Here is a 13370-nt window from a genome sequence, read left to right on the forward strand (position 1 = left end):
GATCAGGCGATCGATTTCAGTCGGCTCGCAAAGTTTAAATATGTTTAATATTTTGCGATACGATTCCCTCTCATCGGCTACTGTGTTATATAAGCACTCGCAAGTCACAATGTCAGCAAACAATGAGTGAACTCAACGTGCGATTGTTATAGAAATGGGTTTTTGCAAGAACTATGTTACCAAATTTTGGGAGTTGTTTGCGGACCACCTGGAGTTTACTCATGGACCACAAATGGCCCGCGGACCACAGGTTGGGAACCACTGGGCTAGTGTGTTATACCCACTCGCAAATCTCAGTCAGCAACCATTGAGTTCACCACATTCAGTCATATGACTGGAGACAGACATGCATGTGTTCTCTCTCTATTACAAATATATACACACACAAGGTATTCCATTGGTTTGTATACAATGTCTGTGCCGATATCTTTTGAAAACAAGGCCCGTCCGCCCCATAAGCATTGTACTTTTTAACTATTAGACAGAATATTTACAGAATACTTAAAAACTGCTGCTATAACCATGATTCATTTAACATTATCAAAAGTATTGCATCAGGCACTCAGGCAAAGTACCATACACTAAATAAGTATGCTTACCCAGTGATACTGAGCACCTTGTACTCAATGCTCAACCTGTGTACAACACACAGATGGTCCCCAAATACTGTGCACAAAAGATGCACATTACAGTACTCGGTCACAATAGCTGATGTCAGAGTCTGCACTATGGTGCAAACATTCAGCATCAGAGTGTAACAAGCCTACTTGTCCCACAACGATTTGTAATCTTTCATGCAACTGTCAAAATATTCACTTATCTGATCAGCCACAGACTGGTGCAGTTCTGAAGCTCTGTTTAATACCTTATTAAACCTTTCACATATTCATGATCACTCACAGAAAATTACAGAAACCAAAAAGGAATTAGCTGGGCGCATTTACAATGTGCATCAGAAGGTCATGAGCTTGGGTCTTAACTTGGACTCTTGGGCTGGGATATAAAAGTCAGCCTAAAGGCATGGCCAGTTCCAGAGATTCAATGAACACATTTATACATGTACGTGTGTGTGTGAGTGCGGAGGGTCCTTAATCTTAATTCCTCCCAAAAACAATGATCATGTCTTACCTGCAGATGAGCCAAAGGGGGTGGGGTGGGGGGTTAAAATTAAAATATAAATGTATATATTATACATGTGGGTCCCTGACAAATAATGTTCATATATGATATTGCTCCTTTTTCCAAAAAATTGATAATTCACATATGTCCTTTTATCTTGCCAGACCACCCACAGAAATGTTGTAGCAATCCAAAACATTTTTAGGACAAATATGCTACAAATTGTTTTCCGTGAAACAGATTTGAATCCAGATCCCACTGGCAAAAGGCAAGTGCCCATTACTAGGAGACACATATTTCACTTGTTCAGTCGCTGTAGGAAAATAACTTGAAACCGTATAACTAATTTGAAATATTGCTGGCTATGGGAGAGTAATTACACCCCTTCTGTTGTGAACCATTTCTCCAAAAAATTTTAAGAGTTCAACAAAAGGATATCATTTACAAAACAACACAGTCGAATTCCAAGAGGAAAACAACTGCCAAATCTTTTCAATAACCCCAAGAGTTCCTTTATAAATAGGTGTTAATAATCTTTGCTATGAAAACATTCCTTGTACTCCGTGAAGCTTACTTTATCATGAGTTAAGGTGAAAAGAAGCACAGCTGCTTTACAAATATTTTGAAAACAGTTTGTGTTTTTACTGCTGACATAAAGATAAATTTCACTTGTGTCGCCAATGTGGCACAGCATGTGATCCTCTCTGTGAAAACTAAAAAGGAAATTTTGGTTGCCAAGTGGGAAAAATATCAAAGCTTTGCGGCTAGCCTCATACTGAGGACAGCCCTCTGACGCACTTAACCGTGCCCTCACACAAGGTCTTCAGGTCACAGTGGCAAAGGGGAGAACGTGCAACACTCACAACGCTCTTCTGTTTAAATCCCCTGGCAGCCCCTCAATAGAAGAGCTCATTCACTACCTGAAGGCGAGTGTTCATTTCCAAGAAGAAGAAATTCCTTGCCGAGTCCACCAGGAATTCCACTGTTCCAGCTGACGAGTACTGCACTGCTTTAGCCAGGGATACCGCCTGCTCACCCATTGCTCGGCGAGTCTCTGGATCGAGAAAGGTACTGCAAAAGCAAAGCACTAGTTCAATTTAGTAAAATGCAACAAAACAAAGACTTTGCATTTTTTAGTCAGTTTATAGAACAGATACACAGTGGGTTCAGGTGGTTTGTGGTGTTTAGGGGTTGAACATTGCCTGTTTTACCCCAGTACTCAGATCGCCTGCTTACTAACTATCTTGAATAGATAACTGACTGGAGGCTGAAAATATGCCATCTCCCAACCCCAGTTCATCGTTACTCATAGAAAACAAGTAACATTCAGGGCACCACTGCTCCTTTGAGCTGGCTTGTTCATTCGAAATCATACACATATATTCAAAAAACTGTCCCTAATAATTACATTTGTTTGAAGAACCAGTTTAAGACTGGTTCTCTTGACTGATGTCTCTGTGCAAAGCAAAAGACTAACAGATACTAGAGCTAAGAAATTATGTGATTACTGCAGCATCCTTGAGGTACTTGTGAATCCGATGATATCACTGTACTGTACTGCAGTATTACTGGTATATGCATAATGGTACATGCTATAAAAGATACAAGACAATTATTTATGTCCAGTCTTAAGATGCCAAAAAAGGTAAAAGAAAAAAAAAAGAAAAACCTTTTGAAGTTTTTTTTTCTTGTACAATGTGCAAAGGCACCTAGATAGAGTAAGTTTACTAACCCAGTTTCTTTTCCCCCCACTGGAAAAGCATATTTTTTAGGATTTTCTTTTCCTGTTTTTGAGGAACTGGGTAGTTTGAGAAAAGGTTTAGTCAGCCCACAAGCCATCTGATGCCGGACAACCATAAGAGGCAACCAGAACCCAATATGCTCCCTGGGCAGATAACAAATAAAGATACTAACAAACAGACTGAAAAAGAAGGTCCTTCTGGGAGGAACTTAAGGAGGAAAGAGCACCCCAGAACGCTTGACCTACTTCACTTTGATTGATTACAGTTGAGAAAGCACATCGGCACAATATACTGATAACACTATTTGCAGATGACAGCTTGGTAAGTGAAAGTATTCCATTGACGTTTCAGGAACATTGGAGAGAGTCTTAATAAGCACACTGGTCAATGCAGACGCTACGTTGACGGACAAGCTGGTTACACCCACACCCACTGTCGTGCCCTTTGTGAAGTCACCTGCCATCCCATGACTCCCACTGATTAATTGCACTTCTCACATATTTACTGACTTTGTCTATTTTCTTAGCCAGTCACTGTAGCACTGAATTGAAACAGAAAATGTATTACCCAGCATCAAACACTGATTAAATGCAGTATGATTCGGGTACCTTGGTGCTTCTTCCACCACCTTTTGGTTTCTTCTTTGAATAGAGCACTCTCTCTCGTTCAGCCAGAGCGCATTGCCGTGTTTGTCTGCAAGAACCTGCAAAGACAGGATGAAATGAAACTTTACAATAAATCTCCATGTTTCTATGAGTGCATTGCCATTCATTGTGCTCGTCTCAGATTCTTGAAGAACATTTAAAAAACGTGTATTAGTTGAGTATTTAGTATACTTTTTTCTGCTCAATATCTGTTAAGTTATCTGTAAGTTTGTGGCTCAGTCGAAAATATTTTGTTTTGCAGATCCTAGGTTTTAATCAAGCCTACAATATATTCATACTCTCCACCAGGGTGCTGTGTGACCAGTTTTTACTGTTGGATGTGCCCTAGTTTGTTGACTTTTTGCTTTGTAAAGCAAAAGCTGGTTTGGTCTGCACTGGCCCAAAAGGAGAAGCATTTGATCCCGCTCAGAAATGGCAGTGTAAACACTTGGCGATCTGATCAAATGTACTTCTCGGGGAGATGGTACAGATCAGGATCAAATGCATCGGTAGCATTTGATCCTGTCGATGTAAATGCTCGACTGGCTCAAGTTCCAGCATGCACTGCACCGCAGTGACGTCCTTTGTTTTGAAGGCGGGCGCCAGACTGAAACATTCCCTCCAGCGGATCAGAGGAGGAGTTAAGAGAATACATCTCCTGTGTTCTTTTTTTGTTTTTGTTTTTTCTTAAAAATAAAATAGTTAAAGTTAGCAGTAAATGGCTTGTTCATTTTTGTTCACAAATAAATTAATTGTGTTTTTTATTTTTATCACAACGACACCATTTTTGTTGAGTCCTTCAGCGTGATGACGAAGAACGCAATAACGTGAAGCTCGGACTTACTCTCTAAGTGCGCATACGAAGCCCTCAGGCTGTGTGAAAGTTGATCCTGCTCAAATGGCAGTGTAAACCCAACACCACTGATCGTGATCAAATGTACCGATGCATTTGATCCGGATCAGAAATGGCAGTGTAAACGCGCCTAGTATAACTACAGAGAGCCTCTTTGAAAACCTGAATGCATGCTGAAAGAGCTTGTTTGTTTAACTAACTTGATTGGTGGATATGCTTTACTTCCTGATTTTACTGCCTGTCAGCACTTAACTGAAAAACATAAATAGCAAAGACCCCCCACTCCTACTTCCTAAGAGAAAGTGTAGCCATCAAACAATAGTTTGGTCCCTAGATAAGAGCACCCAAGGATATTATAAAATATATAGTACAAGTATGTATTTTGCCATCAAATTCAAGCTCAGCAATTAACTCAATATGTCAGGCAAGTGAAGTAACCTCTCTGAACCCAAGTCTTATCCAGCTGTAAAAACCAGTTAGAAAGTTGAACTGAAAAAAGGACTGCGTTTCCTATTCAGACCATGGTCTCTGTTACTTCTCCAGAGACAGGCTTGAGCCATGATGTAAAGGTTCGGTGCCTCCAGCAGCTCGACTTTCAGATGTTGTGTCATCAGGTCAGGTTACAGCCATGACCCTTGCAGGTCCCCTTCACAGTCTCATGCCAAATAGACCACATTTAAGGTCTGCTTTCTTTATCTTTCTTTTTATCAGCTTTACTAACATTCCCAACTGATAAGACTTTTGAAAATATAATTTTAAAAGGTCTGTAGCTCAAATCTGAAGATGCGACTATGCAGTAATTGTGAATATCGATTATAAATTGTATTATAAATAAATAAATAAATAAATAAATGTATGTCTCACTGCATTGGAAGTGGGTAACAAACCGTACTGTAGAAATACATATTAAAAGACACACATATACACACTATACTTGCATATAGTCAAATTCAGTTATTACACAACTTTGTAGTTTTTGCATGGGCATCAGATCAGACGGTGTTCGTTCTTTGGACAGGGAATGTATTTATCCTTGCCCTTACCGGGAAGAAATTGCTCGTGGTGTTAGTAGTCTAGAAAGCAAAGATTATTTTCATAATAATGTGAAGCTGTCTCAAACCGAATCCATCGAAGAGGAACCTTACCTGCTCCAGAGCAAGTCAAGTACTCTTGGAATAAAATGTTTGTTATTTGTTTCGCCATTGTGACAAACATCAAGTCCAATGAAAAAATATGGAAGCGGTGAATCTAACAAACAATTTTCTTTAGCATGGTCTCAGAAGTGTAAAATGTTACATCACAGATACAGACATATTTGAGTTAGACACAATTGCATGCATACCGCCAGTAATTTACTTTCCAGGACTGAGGAAAAATAAGAACTAGTACAGAGGAGACTAAATATGTCATATGACATAAGACATAAGACAGTGCCTTGGATTATCTGCTTTAAAATAACTTACTTGAATTTCTATGTGCCTTGGGTTATCAATAAACTTCTCAATCAAAAGCCGATCATCGCCAAAACTTGAGGCAGCTTCTTGCGAAGAAAAGCGGAACCCTTCCCTGCAAGTCAAATTAACAGCACAGCGTAAAGAGGCTTGCATAGCTTAACATACTCACGCACACGCTGCAAGATGCTACAAGTGTCCACACACAGAATTTATGAAGTATTGATTGCTCACTGATCAATACGGATCACACAGTGTCGTTCTTATGGTTCGTGTCAATAAAATTTCAATCGGAGTAGAAAGAAGTTCAGGGGCTGGAACGCACAGCAGGCTAATTCACTAGTTTCTCATGCCTTTCACCTCTGGAGGTCTGGATACAAATCCAGCACAGTTCTTAAGTGGAATGTGTTTGATGGTCTCAACCTAGCCCCCAGTGTACATCAGTCCACATCACAAAACCACCACATGATTTGGAACAATTGTCAGTCTCTGTTTGACAGGCTGAGCCCAGTTGTGATCCCCTTTACCCTGCAAGTGGATGAGTAAAATAATTCGCTCTTAAATCTGAGTTTGCATTTTTACACACTCAAGCATACGCTAATTAAAAATCCAGACTGGACATTCCACTTTCAAAAATCAATTTGCTTAATTATCTGATCCATACATCACTACAGTCCCATATATAATAAACTCCAAAACAGGCTCTGTGATTACAATCACAAGAAGCAGATTCATAAAGAGAGTTTCTTATTTTATTGGTATCTAGGAATTCACTGTCAACTCTCTTTATGTCTTTCATCTTAATTTAAAATGTTTCTTTTCTTGGTTACTTAGCAACACAACACAATAACTGTTTTATGTATGCCAGAGAGGCATGATTGAGAAGAAAAAAAAATATGAACCAGATGGCTTCACTCGTTATAACATTTTGGTTAACAATCATTTAGTCATCATTTAGCTTTGAGCCTTTAAGCCAAAGGCTCTTCGATGTTCAGACACGATGTGTATTTGGATGTTACCACTTCTCAGATACAAAGACTGTCATACAAAGAAAACAAATCAGTACAACAAATACTACTACTGATAACCACTAATGAATGACGTTTTATCTGATGAGACAGCAAAACATGTGCTCAGTTTACTGGCAATGTGTTGTTGCTGTATTTATCTTCATGGAAGAGAATGCAGTTGCTGATGGACAGCCCATGTTCAATGTGATGCCACACACTGCAGAAGATTATAACCAAGACCAGGCGCTACCCTATACAGTATCCATCACCACAAGAAACCTTGGACAAGCCATTTTTCTGATGCTGATGAATCAGTAACGTTCGCTCCTTGTGCTCACAATGAAAGCTCTCCCGTGGTGCTGAGATTGTTTTGAGAGTTACAGTGTACCAATGAACATGAACAATTGTGTGTCACACAACAATGAAGTGGGAACACACTGTAAAGAGCTTTGTTACACGCAACACGTCACACACACACACACAAGGATTATGTTACAAGGTACAGTCTGTTTATAACACCACATTTAAAAAGCTTTTGTTCTCTGAAAGGGGTAAAAAAAAATGAAGTTACAGTATCAGTAAACAAGTAAAAACAAAGTAAACAACATTAACTCACACTTTACATTCTCTGAGAAGCATGCGTGTCTCCATGCCAAGAGTGCCAAAGAAGGACCCACCAAGATCATCAGAGGTACATTATTTTCAAAAGTATAATTTCTCTTGATTTTACAGTTAATGCATCACAGAAACACATGGTTTGGATTGGCTTTGATATGTTATACCAATTTGCATTACATTTTTCAATTATCATTATCATTATTATTATTATTATTATTATTATTATTATTATTATTATTATTATTATTAAATAAACTTGCTAAATTAAGAAGACACTTCTGGCCACAATTGTATAAGGAATATAACAAAAAAAAAAAAAAAGATTTTGTTAAAAAAGAAATGTATGTGAACAATCTAAATAAATAAAAAAAACACTCAATCATGTGAATCGTTTTTTGGTTTTATTTAATAAAGATTGCTCATAAGAGTGTCTATTATAAACATAAAATGTCCTGATAGTGGCATTTACTAACTTGATCAGGTGCGATGTTTGCCAGGGCAAACATGTTAAAAATTGGTTCCCTAATTGAATCTACTTGAACTACAGATTGTGACAGAACCTCCAAATTTAAGTGCTTAGCTGCCTGAAATAATCACACTCCCAGAGAAAAAAAAAAAAGTTAATTCAGATCCCAGTTGTTCTAGAGGTGTTAATTCTCTATGCAAAAGGACTGTCTTATTAAAACCCTAGTCTTGTTCATTTTTGGAAATACGATTTAAAGCCTTTACATTTTGACAAGTAAAATTGTAGGAATATAAAACTTGAATCCATCAAATAAATGTTTTTTTAAAAAAACTCATTAATTCTGAACTGAACATTACTTATATATTTTAATATATGTAAAAGACGAAGTTACAGGAATATATATCCTCTGTCAAGAATATAAACACTGCATTACACTTCCACCACACTTCAGACACAAGCAATAAATATAGCAATATGAATATGCAAAGCAGCTAAATTCAGACTTGACTGGTAAAGTTGGTAGCTGCTCATGCAAACGGTGTTGCCACTTTTGAACTGTGATTACAGAAGGAAGCGAGTGGGTCTTCTTAAGAGGAGGATCTATTAGCTTAGTAATGTCAGTCCTGCAATAGTACTGAGAAACAGGCAGGCAGAGTGGGATAGTTTTGATCAAGCTCATCTTGAAATGTTTGCATGACATGCTTAGATTAATTCTCTTGCAAAAAAGTAAAGAACACAAAAGTGTGTATTGTCAGCAAAAATGACAACAAACAACCTAACTGAAGGCACTAGCTAGGACGCACATCAGTCCTGACTGGAATAATCCTACAATTCAAACCTAGTGTGCTAACCAAACACCTAGCACTTGTTTTTAAAAAGTGATTTTAAGTCAACACTACCTTTTGAATAGCCATTGTTAATCAGCTGCCACGTGAAATTCTCATCAGATAGTAAAATCGCAGGTATTGTAGGCATGTTGACTGATAAAAGGTGTCAATTTAGTGTCCAAACGAATACTCTCAGGGATTGTCAGTATGTGATAAAGAGAAAGGGGTCAGCTTCTGGAGAGTTCCTCAGCTGCATCATTTGTTGATTGTCTTTAACTCATCACCACTCCAGGGGCTGCTGATGAGACTCCTTAATTAGGTGCTGCCGTGGTCTGGTGTTTGTTTTGACATGTCTGCAATGGGAAGTTGATCAGTAGTAGCATTCCCCTCTATGAGCACCGTCATAAAGAAAACAAAAAATTAATTTTTCTTTTCCTTTTACGGTGGTTAAGTTTCTTGAGAAAAATCCAATTAGGGTATTTCCAAGCATCCCCGGTGCATATACGTTATCCATGCAGGCCAGAGATAACTAACTTAATTAAGGCTAGCCTCTTCTCTTAAACGGTTTTGAATTTTTAAATGAAAAAAATCTAGCTTTGATTAGATAAGATTAGATAGCAAATGCAAATGGGAGCTCTTTATCTTTAAATTGCACTAAATTGTTTTTCCAAACAGCGCGATGTGGTGCTTCTTCACCACCCACTTTTTACACCGTCTGCTTGGAAAGGGCCTAATGAAGGCAGAGGGAAGAAAAAAAAAGGAAAGCTGGGAAAAGGGACCATCTGGGAGAGCTGGCTCTGCATAAACAGAAACAAACAGGAGTGAATGGCATTCCAGTGATTTCACAAACATGTGAAACAACGCTAGCTGTTTGGTCTAATGGCACCTTCTCCAAAGAGTGTAAACAAAAACAACATGCCTGCTGGGCTCTGTTTACGCCAGTCGTCTGCCTCTTACAGCCCCCAGGACCACCCCAACACTTCCCATCTTTCAGGCCCTTTTAACTTTTTTGTTGGTAGAATATACTTCTCTACAATAGTTCAGCCATAACTCAGCATCACATTTTCTGTGTGAATTTACTGCAGTTCAGAATGGGATAGTTATAAAAAATAAAAATAAAAAAAAAACATTGTGCCTATTTAATTATGATATATAAAAGGTAATTTTAAATAAATAAATAAATAAATAAATAAATAAATAAATAGATGCCAATTGTCCATAAGCAGTGTGGCATTTTTGTGTTACGCTCTGAAAAAACAGTTCCTCCTGTCCAAGGTATTAACATATCAGTTCTCCTTTTTTTTTTAGCAGATTGTTATACCCAGCCTAATATTTTAACCAGATATCTTTGTTACTGTTGTCAGTTTTTCTGCATATGGAATGATTATTGTATTTTATAGGAAGAATAAATACTTGAATGCAAATCACTGGACATGTTATCCTTAAAAAAAAAATTAAGAAATAAAAGATGTTTAAGTGTTAAAATTGCTAACACTATTATGTTTTGCCGCCTCTCTATGTGATCTCTCTTCACTGTCAAGGAGCAGTGGTGGTGATGGAAGCTGGGTAACTGCAGTATTTTTTCATGACTTGATTTTTGGACAGGGTCTCACCTGGTCTCTTCATCATTGCAGGCTATCCTCATGCCTTTCCCACCGCCACCTGCTGAGGCCTTGATCATGACGGGGTAGCCTATCAGTGGGGAACAATTAGACAGAAGTTCAGACTTTGATCATTTGGTCATGTGAACATGACAGCTGACCATATGTCCAATATAATACTGAAGACAATAACCGGTTATTAAAAAGCCATTTGAAAATACAGTTCCCAGAAAAAGAAAAACAGGGCAATAGGAGCCTGTGCATTTCACTAATACCTCAGCTCTCATCATTCATCCTTTTTGCCTTTTTGGACATCAATGTTTAAATAAGGACAAATATTTACCAGTATTATAGCACATTTGCACTACAAACTAGGTCACGCAAAACAATTACACAAAATAGGAAAGCAAACAAACTAACACAAGTATAATTCTATACTTTGTATATCCATGCTTCACTTGAGTCTATTTTATTATATTAGATCCAGAAAAAAAAAATCAATCAGAAATGAATTAGTTCATTGTTGGTATTCTGAATCTGAAATTCTGGTATTCTGGACTGTCCAGATTCTGGAAAAAATCCGAAAATGTTCGATTTTAAGTCTACTCGAGATTCATGTTCTGTTTTTTTGCCAGTACAGAGGAAGTGTATAAATCACAGAAAAACTGAGCTGTTAAGACATCAAATAATAAGTAATAGCAGTGCTGAAAAAGTAATTGGATTTACCCGACAAGGTCTCCACAAAGAAAGGTTATAGCACCGCCACAACTAAAACTGGGAACCTACCAATTTCCCTTGCAATTCTGACAGCTTCATCCACATCCTGTAAAAGCAGGAAATGAGAGTCAACATTAATCCCACCAGCCCTTGCACATTGTCCTCAGGGTAGTCATATATCGCACTACTGTCTCCTTAGATTTATTTATGCTTTGATTTTACAACCTTCTGACCCTTTTCATTCAGAGCAATGTAAAATTAATACCATCAGTGGCAAGGCAGACGATGTCATTATAATTTTACAATGACATTCAAAGAAAACAAAAAATAATCAGCTGACTGGAATCCGTGGAAAAAATGCTGAAAGATTTTGACAGGAGCAATTTAATAGCAGGATTTTAGGATTTTTACAATCAATAATGGACCGTAAATTAGGTCATTAAAGCTTGATCACTGCCAACTTGTTCCTGTCTGTCTGGAAAGGCTTGTGGGGATGCTGTCCTGGTACCTGTCAGCAGAGGGAGTTAATTCTCTATTGTTTTAACTTTTTTTTAATGTTGATCTGAAACACAAACAGCTGCTGGGATGAAAACAAACAAATCAAGTGAACGAGATGAAGCACCAACTTCTTTGAGGATCCAACTGACTGTTTCTGTCCAATTGCATATCATCCTAAATAAGCTACGTTTTTGACAAAATGGTTTTATAGCAACAATTTATGTTATTAAACAACCTTGTGTACAACGATGGCTAAAAGTTTTGCATCACCTAGAATTTTTGGATTGAGACATCATTTAAAATTTATATATATATATATATATATATATATATATATATATATATATATATATATATATATATATATATATATATATATATATATATATATATATATATGTATATATATGAATCAGTTAGATCTTTTATTTAACATCTAATCAAGGAAACTACTGAATGATTTTGCAAAAGGCTACCGGAAACCATAATAGTAGTATCATGTTAGATTTCAAAATCTTCAATTTTTTCTGTTTTTTGTTAAGTATATGGAAAACTACAAAGTGTTATGTAATTCAATATGTTAACATAACATTATTCAGTAGGTTTCATTCAACTTAATGAAGCAAATTAGTTAATTCTATATGGTGATGCAAAACTTATGGCCATAGCTGTATGTTAAACACATTTATTTTGTGTGCATGTGTATTTAGTCGAAAATGTATTTGCCCAGGTGGCAGTGTGTAATTCCTTTCTGTTGTTTGTTAAAGTTTTGCAAATGATAATAAATTATTTAAGCTTTGTACCTCTTGCAGATTTTATTAGTGATTACAATATGAAACTAAAGACATATGGACCAGTGTTTTTGTTTTTGACTGGTGCACATAGTATACATGAATGTGTATTCAAACTATGTTTGTGTGTCTAAATACATATGCATACATATACTGTATTACATTATATTTGGGAAGCTATAAATGTTTCTGAAAAAGAACCAATATAACAGACTGCCTATTATATATCTTACAACATATTGTAAGTCATTGTTGAGAGATCTATTTAAAAAAAAAAAAAAAAGCAGGTACAAAGTTGGAAAGGATTATGGAAGGGAGTAATGTCTAGAAACTGCCAGCTAGTAAGTGTGTCGAAAGCTACAGAGCCTGTCTTACAAACATTAAAATGAAACCTGATAGGCTTTAAAACTTTCGTGACAATCCATTCTGAAAGCTGTGTGAGATCGAAAGAGGTTTTTCTTTTTTTTTTTTTTTTTTTTTTTTTAAAACAGAAGAAAATTCTAATAACTGGTTCAGGGGGATCCTTCAGTTACCTACTAATCATGACTAATATTAAAAACAAAAACATCTTAAATAGGAGGTTTCAATACTCGGTTACGACACTTAAAAAAAGAACCAGAAAAAACGGAGGCTGTCAGGGCAAGTTGGCAGAAAATGTAATTTCCTTTCATTAACTTGTCTGCTCCACAAAACAGTGCTTGTTAAATTCAAAGTACTCCAGAAAGCAATATCAGTTTTGCGTCTTTTTTTCTTTTTTTTTGAGCATAATAGACACATCTGCTAATGAGATTTTCCAAACGGTAATCTGGTTTATACAGAAGACCTACACTGGTGAAGTTTATATTTTATAGTTTCATTTCAGCTACCATGGTTTTGCACCCTATCCATGTTTTTTCTTCTTCTTTTATTTGCTCTGAAGGATGTAAATGCATGGAAAGGGTAATTTAGGAATGTTAGTGGTTTCCACACATTGGTATTGCTGGTCCTTTGTTCCTGTCTGTGACAGTTATGCGAGAATACTTCCCTTTAATAG

The 13370-nt window shown here is 36.9% G+C and overlaps 1 protein-coding gene across 1 annotated transcript in view; it reads right to left on the bottom strand.

Moving 5' to 3' along the window:
* The window catches only part of LOC117406085 (propionyl-CoA carboxylase alpha chain, mitochondrial-like), a 165846-nt gene that overhangs the window by 119675 nt on the left and 32801 nt on the right, over nucleotides 1-13370 (bottom strand). The window contains exons 8-12 of the mRNA XM_034009842.3: nucleotides 11118-11154; nucleotides 10344-10422; nucleotides 5822-5924; nucleotides 3470-3564; nucleotides 2040-2190 (exon numbers count right to left, since the gene is read on the bottom strand). Of these exons, the coding sequence (XP_033865733.1) occupies nucleotides 2040-2190; nucleotides 3470-3564; nucleotides 5822-5924; nucleotides 10344-10422; nucleotides 11118-11154 (465 nt within the window). The remainder of the gene's footprint in view (nucleotides 1-2039; nucleotides 2191-3469; nucleotides 3565-5821; nucleotides 5925-10343; nucleotides 10423-11117; nucleotides 11155-13370) is intronic.

This window comes from Acipenser ruthenus, chromosome 9, assembly GCF_902713425.1.
Source record: "Acipenser ruthenus chromosome 9, fAciRut3.2 maternal haplotype, whole genome shotgun sequence".
Lineage (NCBI taxonomy): Eukaryota > Metazoa > Chordata > Actinopteri > Acipenseriformes > Acipenseridae > Acipenser > Acipenser ruthenus.